The sequence below is a fragment of the Neoarius graeffei genome, chromosome 26 (assembly GCF_027579695.1).
Source record: "Neoarius graeffei isolate fNeoGra1 chromosome 26, fNeoGra1.pri, whole genome shotgun sequence".
NCBI lineage: Eukaryota > Metazoa > Chordata > Actinopteri > Siluriformes > Ariidae > Neoarius > Neoarius graeffei.
This window is the reverse complement of record NC_083594.1, coordinates 43,593,384-43,608,811: the sequence shown is the minus strand read 5'-3', so window position 1 is coordinate 43,608,811 and position 15,428 is coordinate 43,593,384. Positions and strand designations below refer to the sequence as shown.

The 15,428-nt window shown below is 40.0% G+C and overlaps 1 protein-coding gene across 3 annotated transcripts in view; it reads left to right on the top strand.

Annotated features, from left to right (window-relative positions):
• The window catches only part of cpne5b (copine Vb), a 304,129-nt gene that overhangs the window by 184,927 nt on the left and 103,774 nt on the right, over nucleotides 1–15,428 (top strand). For all 3 annotated transcript variants that reach the window (XM_060910664.1, XM_060910665.1, XM_060910663.1), the window contains one exon: nucleotides 4,910–5,014. In XM_060910664.1, the coding sequence (XP_060766647.1) occupies nucleotides 4,910–5,014 (105 nt within the window). The remainder of the gene's footprint in view (nucleotides 1–4,909; nucleotides 5,015–15,428) is intronic.

Here is a 15,428-nt window from a genome sequence, read left to right as displayed (position 1 = left end):
AAAGACAATTGTTTGGCATAATCTGACAGCTCATAATGCCGGTCTATGGGCAGCGCCATTGTTTCTGAGTCCAGGCTGCGCGCGCATCCTGGCAACGGTCGGTTTGTTTACAAACATGCGAAGGGGTCTATACATGCTAACTGCAATTAGCTGGACATGCTACACATTGCGGCACTTCTGCTATACCACTGCCCCAGTCTGCTCTTATTCTGAGAAGCACATCATGTATTATCGCATCTCATTTAATGGATGTTGTTTTTCAGAAAGAAGCAAAATATGTTGTCTGGTCTGTACATTTCCCAGTTGCGTGTATTTCATCACTATGGCTCCATCATAGTCTATCATAGTCTACTCTTCCCTCACATTTCTGCAGTCCATCATTTGCTGAACAATAACGGAGTTTTACAGAATTTGGTCTTAATATTAGGACAAAACACACACACACACACACACACACACACACACACACACACACACACACACACACACACACACTCAGTCCCTGATTTAAGATTCAGAATAACACATGCTAATTTGTGTGTGCAGTGGGATATATTGTGCTGTTTTAAAACCTGTTCGAAATAGGATATGAATAAATGAATAAAAGAGTGTTGACATAAAAGTGCATTATGCTAATAAGGAATATTTTAATGAAAATCTTTTCAAAGACTCTTTATTCGGTGCAATCAGTGTTCCAAAGTGTCAAAGCCAATGACTTGGCAATCTAGAGTGGGGACAAATACTAATCACATTCCATACAAAATGGCATAAAGTGCTTCCCCTGTATCCGTGTATGGCCTGAGGATCCCGTCGGATATAAAAGGCATAAACGTTATTACTAACGTTGCCTTAGGCAGCATCTTATAAAGTACGCTAGCTTGATGAATTCAGTATCATTAGCTAACGGTAGCTTATAATGAACTGAAGAAATCAAATGTTATACCACCATATAATAAATATCATAAACATAATAAAAGTTTGGCCAGTGTTTGTTTTTTTTGTCATAAGCAGGACCAGGGTATTGTTCGCTTGCGCTAGCTAAGCTTGTTTTTTTTCCCTTGCATAACATTATACTCGTTGGAAATCCTCGCCATTGTACAATGAGTTATTATTCAGACTCGACCTTTGCTTTAACACATCCCAAAAGTAGAAAGGAACCAAATTACATGGTCATTAAGCCAAATCCACAAAATGGACAAGCAATGATATTTTGCTCATTGGTCTTGTTATCAAGTTTGCATGTGATTTTACACGTGAAAACCTTCCGTAAATCAGGGCCACAGGCGTAACTAAATAGATGCTGGGTTTGAATAGTTTACATTTCCTTGAGCTTTCTTTTATTTAGTTAATTTAACACTGGCCAAATTAAGAAGCTAATAACTGACAGTGAAATTTCTTCAGCACACATGTGGAAAATTTAAAGGAGTCATTCGTGGAATTCAAGGAATTGTTAACACTGCTAATAAGAGAAGCTAACGAGAGCTAATTAGCAATACAGAAATGAGGTCATTCTAGCTATAGCACTATCTCAGATATAGTATTCGGTTATGATCAGCAGACCAGACGGTACCAGTCAAAAGTCTGGACACACCTTCTAATTTCAGTGTCTTTTCTTTATTTTTATTAATTAAAGCTAGACTGCCTTTCAGACTTTTCAAGTGTAGGTCATAAAAAAAAAAATTTCCCCTGACATCCAATTATTTTTGTTTAGTGGACTGAAAGTTACAGAATTCGAATCACAGACTTCTGTTTTTTTAAAAAATAGAACAATTAATGAATTTAGGGCCACATGGCCCTAAATTCTCCGCTATTTTTTCTTGCTTCACCATGACGCAATACATCATGCATCATGTGGTGGGCTTTCCTCGTTCGTGCAAGGAAACGTGAAGGAAATGTGATAGACCGACTACAGTAACAGAAAGCGAGAAGAAAAGATGTTATGTTACATGCAAAGGAAAGGAAACGCAGGACCAAACTAATAAATATTGGCGGTCAGCGAGCACCTCGGTGCGATCAGCTGTTCATTTAGCGACAGAATGATGGAACTGTCAGTGCACGGTCAAAGGTAAACCTGCGCATGCGCACACTGACTTCCTCTGTCTGCTTGACTGCGCAAAGCGAGCGATTTCATGCATATTGTTTGCTCGAGAATCCCCTCAAATTAAATAACTTCCCAGCCACAGAATGGCCTGATATTTTGTGAGATATTACAGAAACAAACATATATCCCAACGACCAAATTTCAGAGGGAACTAAATTTCACCGATTTTATGAAATCTAAATGCCGTCTCGCTTTAAAAGACAGTTCTTCATGTCTTAAAGTAATGATGGATGTTGTTTCTCTTGACCTATTTGAGCGGTTCTTGACATTATATGGATTACTAGTTGTTGAATAGGGCTATTTACTGTATTTTTTTTTTTATTTAAAAACTCATCCACTAATTAAGTTTTGACGAGGCACGCCTGTTAATTGAAAAGCATTCCAGGTGACTACCTGATGAAGCTGGTTAAGATAATGCCAGTAGTGTACAAAACCTCATCAGGGTAAACACTGGATACTTTGAAGAATCTAAAATACCAAACATATTTTGTTTTCTTAAAGTGCCATTCCACCATTGGATGTATTCTTTGGCATAAAATACAATATATTTTATGACAACATGACTAGACAGAGAAATCTTTTAGCTTCAAAATGATATATCAAACATAATTTTTTGACAACGACAAGTATATTAATTTTGCGACCAAAGTCACTTACCCTTTTAATTTCCGCGCGGTAGTGAAACGTGATGTCATCGGCAGGTTCCCCTTCTTGTGTACCACGTGTCGGTCTATTTTTAGACCAGGAAACCCCCAAAGTGAGAGAGTCATTTCTCCTCGTATATGGGGGCCAAAAAAATTGCGAAAAATTTTGAGTTAATCTTTCAGTTAGCTAGATTTATTGGTATTAGCTAGATTTATTGGTATTATTTTTATCGCGTTCTATCCGCCATTGCTGATAATATGTGCCACGTCACACGTCACGTGGTACACAAGAAGGGGAACCTGCCGATGACATCACGCGCGGAAATTAAAAGGGTAGGTGACTTTGGTCGCAAAATTAATATACTTGTCGTTGTCAAAAAATTATGTTTGATATATCATTTTGAAGCTAAAAGATTTCTCTATCTAGTGATACCATTTATATATGTTGTCAAAATATATTGTATTTTATGCCAAAGAATACATCCAATGGTGGAATGGCACTTTAACCTTTTTTTAAACACATAATTCCATATAGGTTCCATATGTTATTTCATAGCTTTGATATTTTCAGTATTGTTCTACAATGTAGAAAATAGTCCAAATACAGCAACCTATGAATAAGTAGGGGTGTACAATCTTTTGACTGATCCTGTAGATACACTACCATTCAAAAGTTTGGGGTCACTTTGAAATGTCCTTATTTTTGAAAGAAAAGCACTGTTCTTTTCAATGAAGATCACTTTAAACTAATCAGAAATCCACTCTATACATTGCTAATGTGGTAAATGACTATTCTAGCTGCAAATGTCTGGTTTTTGGTGCAATATCTCCATAGGTGTATAGAGGCCCATTTCCAGCAACTCTCACTCCAGTGTTCTAATGGTACAATGTGTTTGCTCATTGCCTCAGAAGGCTAATGGATGATTAGAAAACCCTTGTACAATCATGTTAGCACAGCTGAAAACAGTTGAGCTCTTTAGAGAAGCTATAAAACTGACCTTCCTTTGAGCAGATTGAGCCCATGTTTACATTAGACCGTATCAGTGGATCATCAGATTAACGTTTTTAAAACGATTAGCGTGCACACAGCAACACCAATACACGATTTGCGTGCACACAGCAACGCCAATACACGGATACGCTCGGCTCCACAGGCATCCTGCGCTCCAAATCACTCCGCCCTGAACAGCGAGTGCCCTCTGGAGGGTGCGCACTCTGGCCCTGCGCAGCTCACACAGCGCGCGAGTGAAGTGCACGAGCCACGATTCGGGACTGAGCCGCTGTGTGTGAGATCCCAGCGCATATCACTTACTACTTGCAAGTGGAAGGATGGCAAGCCTAAAGACAATCATAACTACACAATGGGCAGTATTTGCATCAGTATTTGCAGTATTTTCATACTTTTATACTCTTTAATGAAAGGTGATACAAGGCGGAAGTCCGCGCCGTTTTTCAGCAGTCGCGTCACATGACCAACGCCAGCGAATCAGGAAGGTGGATGTCACAGTGACGTTGTCCAATGACGACGCCAGCTAGAGCTCAGCACAGCGTATCCGCGTATTCTGAATGTTTACACAGCACCGGAGCTGACACGATCTGGATTGAATACGTGGACGCTGGCAGATTCCCGTTTCCTGGCGTTTCCAGGCGGTTTAATGTAAACGGACAGTGCATCCGCGAAGAAAACGAGACAGATACAGTCTAATGTAAACGTAGCCTGAGTTTATGGAGCATCACATTTGTGGGGTCGATTAAATGCTCAAAATGGCCAGAAAAATGCCTTGACTACATTTTCTATTCATTTTACAACTTATGGTGGGAAATAAAAGTGTGACTTTTCATGGAAAACACAAAATTGTCTGGGTGACCCCAAACCTTTGAACGGTAGTGTACGTAGATCATACCCAATATAAAGTATGATTCTGACGTCAGTTGGCACTAATTTAGCAAAACAAGAAACTTTCAGCTACATTTTTTTTTTTTTTTTACCATTTTGACCAATCATTCGTCACTAAATTTGTTGAAGACGTTCCCATGTGGTTTGTTTGGTGTGGAGCTCTGAAGATAAATGCAGCAGCTGGTTGATACCCTGCTGTGTGTTATGGTTCATTTCTGAGTAATAAAACACCTCTACTGGCTCGTCACCTTCCTTCTCTCTGTTAAGGTTCACCATCTGCCATAAGACAGAGGTTGTGAAGAACACCCTCAATCCAGTTTGGCAGTCTTTTACCATCCCAGTGAGAGCGCTCTGCAATGGGGATTATGACCGGTAAGATTCCAGCACCACTGTACCACATGGTACCAGGTGTTTCCTCGAGGTGAAGCCCCAGCTAGCTTTGAATAATCTGTACAGCTTTCATCTGTCAGGTGCATGACCTTTAGTCTCTGGAGAGATGTTCATCAACAGCTGTGGCATCAGAGGCATTGCTGCCAGATGGGTGCTTTTTTTCCCATACAACTGGGCTTCCTTTGTTTTGTTTGGATTGTGCAAGAAAAAAAAAAAGATGTACTTCGGCAGGTTCACAGACTTGGACTGGCTTGACACGGGTGCCGTCGTTTGGTGTAGAATCTTCCTACATTGCACTGAAACGTCCTAAATGCAAGTAAAACCTAATCAACCATTAATACAGTTATTGACAAATTTGTCATCCTGCCAAGAGGAGCTACAGTTTGCAACACCTGTCTGAAGAATACTATAGTATCTTGAGATATTACAAATCGGAGATTGAAAGAACGGCCTAATTTTTCGAAAAGTGCCGTAATATTCTGTATGAGGATCACATGGTCCAAAAATGGGCCTCATTAATGAACGAAATCAAATTTTTCTTTAATAACTTTTATATTTTTCAAGGTATTTACATGGGAATTGGCAGACACACAGACAGCTGTTTACTGAATACAAAGTTTGAAAAATTAGTAAAATAAAATTATGCAAATTAGTATTTAATTAGTATAAATTATGCTAATTAGGCTAAACCATTAAACTTCTTCAAAGTTTCACCGAATGGCTTTATTTGTGGAATATAAAGCTGATCTTAACTCTCATAAGAAGGAGAAATCAGTGATCATCATAAAATACACATAAATAGGCTAAGCATTGCATGTCATTCACATCTACCATTCTCTATCAAAGTAAACAAATGAATAAAAGATTATTTCTAATACCTGCTTTGTGCTCTGTAGGCATTTGCATTTCTCAAAAATAGGGCTTACTAGTGTTCATATTAAAGAATATAAATGATTATTTTGATTAATAGTCACCGCTTTCAAGGCGAACCTTGAAAAAAACTGTCTGACCCACATCCAATAAACAATTCACATTAATTGAACTGAAACCGACACTCGCGTTTCTGACTTCTGTTTTTTTAAACTATCATTCTGACCACTAAGCGATCAATATTTTTCACTGAAACAACTCCAGGTATATTCTAAAATAGTTATTATTTATTTACATGAATCAGTTCAGGGCGGCACGGTGGTGTAGTGGTTAGCACTGTCGCCTCACAGCAAGAAGGTCCGGGTTCGAGCCCTGTGGCCGGCGAGGGCCTTTCTGTGTGGAGTTTGCATGTTCTCCCCGTGTCCGCGTGGGTTTCCTCCGGGTGCTCCGGTTTCCCCCACAGTCCAAAGACATGCAGGTTAGGTTAACTGGTGACTCTAAATTGACCGTAGGTGTGAATGTGAGTGTGAATGGTTGTCTGTGTCTATGTGTCAGCCCTGTGATGACCTGGCGACTTGTCCAGGGTGTACCCCACCTTTCACCCGTAGTCAGCTGGGATAGGCTCCAGCTCGCCTGCGACCCTGTAGAACAGGATAAAGCGGCTAGAGATAATGAGATCAGGGATCCCAGACGTCCGCTATTTAGCGGAATTCCGCTATTTTTCTAGCCAAAGTGGTGGTGTTTTTTTTTTTTTAAATCTCTTGTATATCCGTTAAAAATATGCTTAAGTAAAATGACCAGCAGAATACGTTCTGATTTGGTTTGCTTGTTTAGCGTTGTTTTTGTCAGCTTCGTTTGTTCTCGTTGACATTCGGGAACACTTGGAAGTTAAAATGATGTAAATACCGCGCGACTGTACGCAATAGAATGAGAAAACAATATGGCTGCGCCCATTTGCTAGAAAATGTGTTTTAACTCCGTTCGTGCTTTTGTTTCTAATGCGTTGAACTTCATTCAATATGTCGTGGAAAAAAGATATCGTCCATAAAAGAGATAGCGGAACAGTGTCCAGGTTAGAAGAAGTATATTCTTCAAAGCTACATTTTCATCTAATTTTTATAAATAACAAATTTTTTTTGCCACTTATGTCATTGATTACAAAATATGGCATCAAATAGATACACATTATTGTTAAATTCTGTTGCTTTTCTATGTTAAATCTATGTAAAAAGTGTGTTCTATAGCATCTTTAAATGTTAAAATCTCAACAGCTTCAGGGGGCTTGCAGCGCCCTTGACCCCTGCTGATAGTTTCTTACATTCCTCTATTTTTTTCAATTACTGCTGGGATCCCTGTGAGATGAATCAGTTCAATTTGAAAAAAATAAGACGGTAAAGCTATGAAAACACACTTCCAAGTGTCTCGTGAATCATAACATCAAAACTAGCTGACGGAAAGTTTTGCTGAATACTTCATCAGAAACAGTGAGAGCGAGAGAACATCCCTGTAAAAGTTATCTGATTGATATTCATGAGTAATCCAGTCGGAAACCGATCAGAAGAGAGAGAGAGAGCCTGACCACTTTCCCGTGACTCAAAAAGAAAAGCACCGGCAGTTTCCCGATGTCCCGCGAGCAGAGTGTACTCTGTTATACCAACTTCAACCTGCCGTTACTCCCAAAGTACTGAACAGATCTTAACGAGATAAGTTTCTTTGGAAACAGAGATTATAAGCTTTTTAATGATAGTATTCACAATAGAAAATATTCAAGAGTTAAGCAATGACAGATTTGGAAACTTTGATGAGCGTCTGCATGGACAGTTTTCACAGCATGGCCGGCGAGTGTCTGATATGCCTAAGTATAGCATTACTATGAGTCAGTGATGAATTACACTCTGAAACACTCTGCTGTTTTCATTTGGCAACTCACTCACCTATAGCAGAGGCAAGGCAAGCATCCACAGGACTCTAGTCAGGGGAACTCAGACATGGAAAAAAAAAAAAAACCTCACAGAGGGTAACGAGAAGACACTCACTATGAAGACAGCTGATCCCAGAAACAAAGTAATGAGTCCCTGGCGTCCCTCTGTCCCCATTTCCTGTTGGAGCTAACAGCCACACTCAGCACTATTAACTGGACTGGTTATTATTATTATTGGACTGGTTTGAGTATTTCAGAAACTGCTGATCTCCTGGGGTTTTCACACTCAACCATCTCTAGAGTTTACACAGAATGGTGCGAAAAGCAAAAAAACACTGAGTTCTGTGGGTGGAAACAAAGGTCTTGTTGATAAGAAAGGTCAGAGAAAAATGGCCAGATTGGTTCGAGCTGCCAGGAAGGATATAGCAACTCATAGCAACTCTTTACAACCATGCTGAACAGAAAAGCATCTCAGCATGCAACAGCAGAAGAACACATTGGGTTCCAGTCCTGCAGCCAAGAACAGGAATCTTAGAATCAAGATCAAGTTCCTGTTAAAGTGGCCGATGAGTGTATATCCACATTTCCAAGTGAAAGATGCATAATAAGGTTACAAATATTAAGGGTACCACCACAGTGACAAGGTATAGTTTAGTACCTTTTCTTCCGAGAGTATCTCCAGCATGAAGCTTGGCATCATTGGAAATTATAGCATATTAGCAAGCGAAAATATCTTGAATATCATGTTTTTTTTTAGCATTTCTGATATCAAAAAATAAGCTTATTAATCCTAGACAGTTTAACTAATTTCAAGAAATAGTTTAATTATATTATTAGCAGATAATTTATATCTGCTAATAATTAATTTATATATTAAGTATTTATTTCTGAAACAAAGCAAAATTACCTGCCAATAATAGGTCTAAAAGTAGGTGAAATATTCTTATATTTGGTTTACTGTAATCTTACAATACTTCTATCCACATTCACTGGATATGAGCTTGGCACACTCTGACCCTAACCCTACTCTACAACTAGGATATCAGCTCATATCCCGTGAGGAGAGGAAAACAAAATGGCGGAGCACATCGTCAGATATATCACTTTATCAAGTATTTAAAAGAAACAGAAATAGCTAAAAGAATACAAGTGTGTCGTCCCCCAAAATATCGCCTGTTCCACACTCCAGCCCAGTTGGTGGCAGTAATGCACCTTTAAGTTAATTTGCCAACCGCCAAAAAAACCCTAAAGAAGAAGAAGAAAATGGCGGAGCGTGTTGCTGAACCAACCGAGGACGAAATAAAAACTCTACTTGAAAACAAAACCCCCAAAAGTACAAAAAAACAAAAGCAACAAAATATGGATTGAAATTATTTCATGGGAAGAATGTATCTTTTTTTAAAAAAAAAATCAAGAATTATTATTATAGCATTTTTCACAAATTGCTACTGTTATTTCCGCGGTTTGTTTACATTCTAATGGAAATTATTTTGTCGAACCTTTTGTACAAAGTTTTTATTTATCGAATTTGCAAAAAAAAAAAAATGCTCCATTTCTCAAAATCTAGTAAAGACGGATAGAATAAAACAGTTATTCCACTCAATCTTGTCGTACATGACTTATACACTGCAAAAAATGGCCTTTCAAAAATAAGAAATAAAAGATTAAAACAAAGCATATTTGCTTGAATCAGGTGAAAAAAAATCTGCCAGTGGAACTAGTCAAATTTGACTTGGTAAGATTTCTTAAAGTAAGATGAAAAATCTAACCTGTTTTTAGATGAAATAATTCCAAAATAAGATTGGGGAACTTATTATGCGAGATCTGATTAACTCAAAATAATCAAAATAGTTCTTATAACAAGATCGTACTTCTTACATTTAGCCATTCTTTTTTAAAGATTTTTTTGGGGCCTTTTCCACCTTTATTGGATAGGACAGTGTAGAGACAGGAAATGAGTGGGAGAGAGACGGGGAAATGACCTGTATGGTAGGTCGGAATCAAACCCAGGTCCCCAGATTTATGGCATGGCGCCTTATCCACCTGAGCCAAAGTGGATGACAAAGACTTAGCAGTAAAATGACAAAGTCTTAGCAGTAAAAACTGAATTTAAGATAAATATACTAATATTAGGATTGTTAAATTCTACAACTAAGCATTGCTAGCTTAAAAGATTCTCCTTTTGTGACCTGTAATTAGTAAAATACTCTAGATATGAGACCAGAGACTATCTTGAATCAAGTTGACGACACGTGTAGCATTGCAACAAGTTTATTTTTCAACATTCAAACATTAAAACATCTCTTAAGATTCCACTTCCGCAGGACCTCAGGCACCAAAAAAAAAAAAAATAATAATAATAAAAAAGTCTACGCATTTTGACTTACAGTGCTTACACAACGCCAAAGCAACAATGCATTTTGGGGGCACTAGATTCAAAGATTTCAGTAAAGTTCATTTATTCCCAAAACAAGCATACTTTGTTTTTTTTTTCTTGAAACAAGATGAACTGCATTTGACAAATGTCCAAAATGTACTTACTTGTTTTAAAAAAAAAAACTTGTTTTATTTTCAAAGGTGCTCCAAATAAGACTTTTTCAAGACATTTTGTCTATACAAGATTTTCAAGATGGACTGTCTAAAAACTAGCCTTTCTAGCTAAATGAGGTTTTGCTTGTTGGGCAATTATGTCTTATAATAAGGGTGGCTAGATGTTTTGACTTGAAAATAGACAAATAAACTTCCTAAGATTTTTATTTTTTGCAGTGTAGCCACTAACAGCTCATGTATGGCTCGATTTCGTGGAATAATTGTTAAATACTAGATAAATAAGACTATATTCGCATCCAGTTGTCAGGTCTCATGGCCAATGCCTCCAAAACTTGAATACATGCCTCATTGATGTCAGCCTCCAGTGGGGTACCAATTGTCCGTTGTATGGGAGTGAAACATGTAAACTCCTGAACAGTGCAGCTGTATGATCACAGCACCAGGACCAAGTCCCAGTCTCATTGATGTTGGGAAGTGAGCTTGGACAGCTGCATTGTCAGGATCTTGTTGAAACGCTTCACCAAGTCATCATTCTGGGGGCGAAAGGGGACATGCTCTAAAAGTCTTTCTAGTCTCCAAGCAACAACCTGGTGGATTCAAAGTTGTGACAGAAATTTCCACAAGGTGGTTCTTGTCATGGCTGGCATCACTGCTGCTTTTCTGCACCATCATGATTTGTTGGCCCCATCAGGAACCCTGGGCAGCTATAACACTTGGTTTGGTATCCAGGTCAAATAAAGTCTCAGGGCTGTGCTTTTGTGCTGTTGCCTGGATCTTATTTTAATTGTATAGTTTCAAAGCTGTGATTTGCATAATTTTGTTGCCGTCATGTTGGGAAACACATTCTCTGTCAGCCTGAATACAGACGTGTGAACAGTTTGTTACTGTTGTTCTTTTCTTTTGTATTGTTCTCACCTCCTGTTTCTTGTATCTCACACTTTGGCCAGCTTTTGGGATGCTTGAGCAAAAATTACTGGGCTTGGAACTATCACACCAATCTGGCAAAACACTTAACAAGGGACCCAAGGGACAGAATTGTTTTCTATTTTTGGTCTCACCACACCTTGGTAACTATCGCTAAAGAATTTTGACCCTTCTTTGGTCCTTTGGTACTTCAGGACTAATTTGGCCAAGTGGCTCCAGTAATAGCTCTGAGAAATTGAGTTGGATATTTTTTTTATGATTTGAGGTATGCTCTTTGGTGTCATGTTCATAATATTCAAGCTCTAGAATAGTGTGCAGTCTCATCTCATCTCATTATCTCTAGCTGCTTTATCCTGTTCTACAGGGTTGCAAGCAAGCTGGAGCCTATCCCAGCTGACTACGGGCGAAAGGCGGGGTACACCCTGGACAAGTCGCCAGGTCATCACAGGGCTGACACATAGGTGGGGTTTACATTAGACCGTATCAGCGGATCATCAGATTAACGTTTTTAAAAACGATTAGCGTGCACACAGCAACGCCAATACACGATTAGCGTGCACACAGCAACGCCAATACATGGATACGCTAATCACATGACTAATTCGGCACGTAAGTTGAAATGTGTCAGTGCGGCTCATCGCTTCCTCCTCAGCGGCTGCGCTCCAAATCACTCCGCCCTGAACAGCGAGTGCCCTCTGGAGGCTGTGCACTCCGGCCCTGCGCAGCTCACAGAGCGCGCGAGTTAAGCGCACGAGCAGTGATTCGGGACTGAGCCGCTGTGCGCAAGTCACTTACCACTTGCAAGTGGAAGGATGGCAAGCCTAAAGACAATCATAACTACACAATGGGCAGTATTTGCATCAGTATTTGCAGTATTTTCATACTTTTATACTCTTTAATGAAAGGTGATACAAGGCGGAAGTCCGCGCCGTTTTTCAGCAGTCGCGTCACATGACCAACGCCAGCGAATCAGGAAGGTGGATGTCACAGTGACGTTGTCCAATGATGACGCCAGCTAGAGCTCAGCACAGCGTATCCGCGTATTCTCAATGTTTACACAGCACCGGACCAGACACGATCTGGATTGAATACGTGGACCCTGGCGGATTCCCGTTTCCCGGCGTTTTAATGTAAACGGATAGTGCATCCGTGAAGAAAATGAGACAGATACGGTCTAATGTAAACTTGGCCTTAGACACAGACAGCCATTCACACTCACGGTCAATTTAGAGTCACCAGTTAACCTAACCTGCATGTCTTTGGACTGTGGGGGAAACCCACGCGGACACGGGGAGAACATGCAAACTCCACACAAAAAGGCCCTCGCCGGCCACGGGGCTCGAACCCGGACCTTCTTGCTGTGAGGCGACAGCGCTAACCACTACACCACCGTGCCACCCTAGTGTGCAGTCATGTTGAAAAAATACAGTAGCACAGAGAATGTTTTAGGAGAGCCCTGCGATGATCTCGCGACTTGTCCAGGGTGTACCCCGCCTCTCACCCATAGTCAGCTGGGATAGGCTCCAGCTTGCCCGCGACAGGATACAGTAAGTGGTTATGGATAATGGTTGGATGGCTGTTTTAGGAGAGAGCGGCATGGTGGTATAGTGGTTAGCATTGTCACCTCACAGCAAGAAGGTTCTGGTTTCGAACCCAGTGGCCGACGGAAGCCTTTCTGTGTGGAGTTTGCATGTTCTCCCTGTGTCTGCATGGGTTTCCCCCACAATCCAAAGACATGCAAGTTATGCTAATTGGTGGCTCTATTGGTAGGCTAATTGGTAGGTGTCAGCCCTGTGAAGATCTGGCGACTTGTCCAGGGTGTACCCCACCTCTCGCCCATAGTCAGCTGGGGATAGGCTCCAGCTTGCCCGCGACCCTGGACAGGATAAGCAGTTACAGACAATGGATGGATGGATGGATGTTTTAGGAGAGAGGCTATGAGATGAAGTGCAAACCAACAATCCTTTGGCAATAAGCAGGACAGGTGTTGAAGCTTGTGAGCCAAAGGATCAATTAAACACCATTTGATGGTAGTGAGATTGTAGGTTAAACAGAAATGGTTAAATATTGACCAAATATCCCTCTGGTGAAAATCCATAGTCGAGGTAAGATCACAGACATGCAAGTCAGAGTCAAATTTCATCTCGATGACCCAAAATCTGATAAGATATGTTTAGGAAAATCCATCCACATATTCTTTCTTTATCACACTGCAACAAGCAGAGCTCCATCATCCACTCACGACACTCATGGCTCTGCTGTAGTAAGTTCAGTATTGGCAAGGACAGCATGTATTGTACATTCTCTAGAAATAGAGCTAGCTAAGCCATCAAAAACAGGAAAACAGTGCACTCTGATCCAAGAAAAAAAATAGCACCGTGGGGGAGGAAGTGATGCCCTTTTTACTAACATGCTAACATTTAAAAATAAATAAATGGTCCCGTGGATATCATCAGTCCTGTCGAGGTGCAACAGCACCTGCTATTTCAAGCCTAATAGGATTAAAAGCATCATCCATCAACCATCATCTGTGTCTCCATGGTCTTGATTACCAGGAAACATTAGTAGCATGAAAATATCCCCCCCCCACTTCAGACAAACAGCTGAAGTAATTGGTTTTATTTTTATCATCAATTATACATAAATAATTTATTGCATGGCAATGTCAATTAACATGTCTTGAATACATTACATTATATAAAGGATTTTCGAGTTGGAAATGAACAAGTGTGTGGTTGAAACCTTTTTGAAACCTCCGTGTTAATGCCTGCACTTGTCCAAAGCACATCCTACATAACATTTTGGGTTACGATCAGAACGCTGGTCTTGATAGTTAATGAAGCCGACACTCGTCCAACGCCTTTGCCTCCCTCGCACTCCTCCTTTCTTCATTCATTTCCCCTTCTTCCCTTCCTGTGTTCCTTGTGAAAGAGATGGTTTGAGAACGTTGTATATTTCTGTTCGTCTGCTGGGGTTGTTGATTGACAGCTGCCTCGGGGATTGTCTTGACAACGGTTCCCTTTTGGTGTCAGAAAACAAGGCATTCAGGTGACTGAGGCTTTGAAAAAGGTGCTGACTCAATACCTTTGAAGATAACAAACGGCAGAGGATGTGACCACCTACGCATCTGGATATGGGGGGAGTGTATTTTTGGCTTCTTCCTTCTCCAGAGTTGCTGTGTGATGTTTCTTGTTTCTTACTCTATTTGCAATTTTGTGATGTGCCACTGTTAGGCTCGGGGAAAAGTTTCGACAGTTCTTGGCACAAAAGTAGAGTGGAAAGTTGGAAAGTAGAAGAGTTGGGGGGGGGGACAACAACAACAAAAAAAACCTTCACGAATAGTCCATGAGTACTTGTAGGTGGAAAACAGTGGCGGCTGGTAGTCTTTCAAACAGGGGAGGCTGGTCGGTTACGATATTTCCAGATTTTAAAAGAAAAAACATCAATTTTGCCCATACTCTTGCCTCTGATCTGGCTGATTGTTGGCAGTGTCACAAACTGTGAAATAACAGGTTCTTTTGGCCCATTAGCCTACTGTCCAATATACATGATGGTGGTGTTGGGAAGGGTATATTTTAACATTTTATATTTTAAAATTGTGGCATGTTGTTTAAAAATTGATCATTATTGAAAGCAGCTCTTTGTCAGGAACCTCAGCAGTAACAGCAGAGTGTTCTGGAATAGGCACAAGCACTGACCTTGGGGAGCCAAACATAGAGCTGGGTGCCACACATTTCATTCAATGACACTTTCCCTATATTTTACTTATTTTGACTGAGAAATGTTTTATTGACAATTTTGATAACCCTTCACTTTTAATCCAGGTCTGTAGTGTGAAATGTTCTCGGCTGTGTTTTTGTTTAAAAATGTTTTCCAAATTGTAGCTGTGTTTAATTCATATCCAGAGAAATATATATTACAATATAATATACTCAGCATAAACATTTTAAATAGATTCTATATTTTTGGTCCATTGATGACATATTACTAAAGTAGCCTATTTACTGTTGTTGATGTGGGTCACTTGCTGTTAGCCAATTCACTTTCTCGTACCAGGAGAGCTGAAAGGAACGAGTATTATTCCCTACCTTTTTCACCAAGTCAATTTGAGGCGTTGGTCTACCCTGCTCT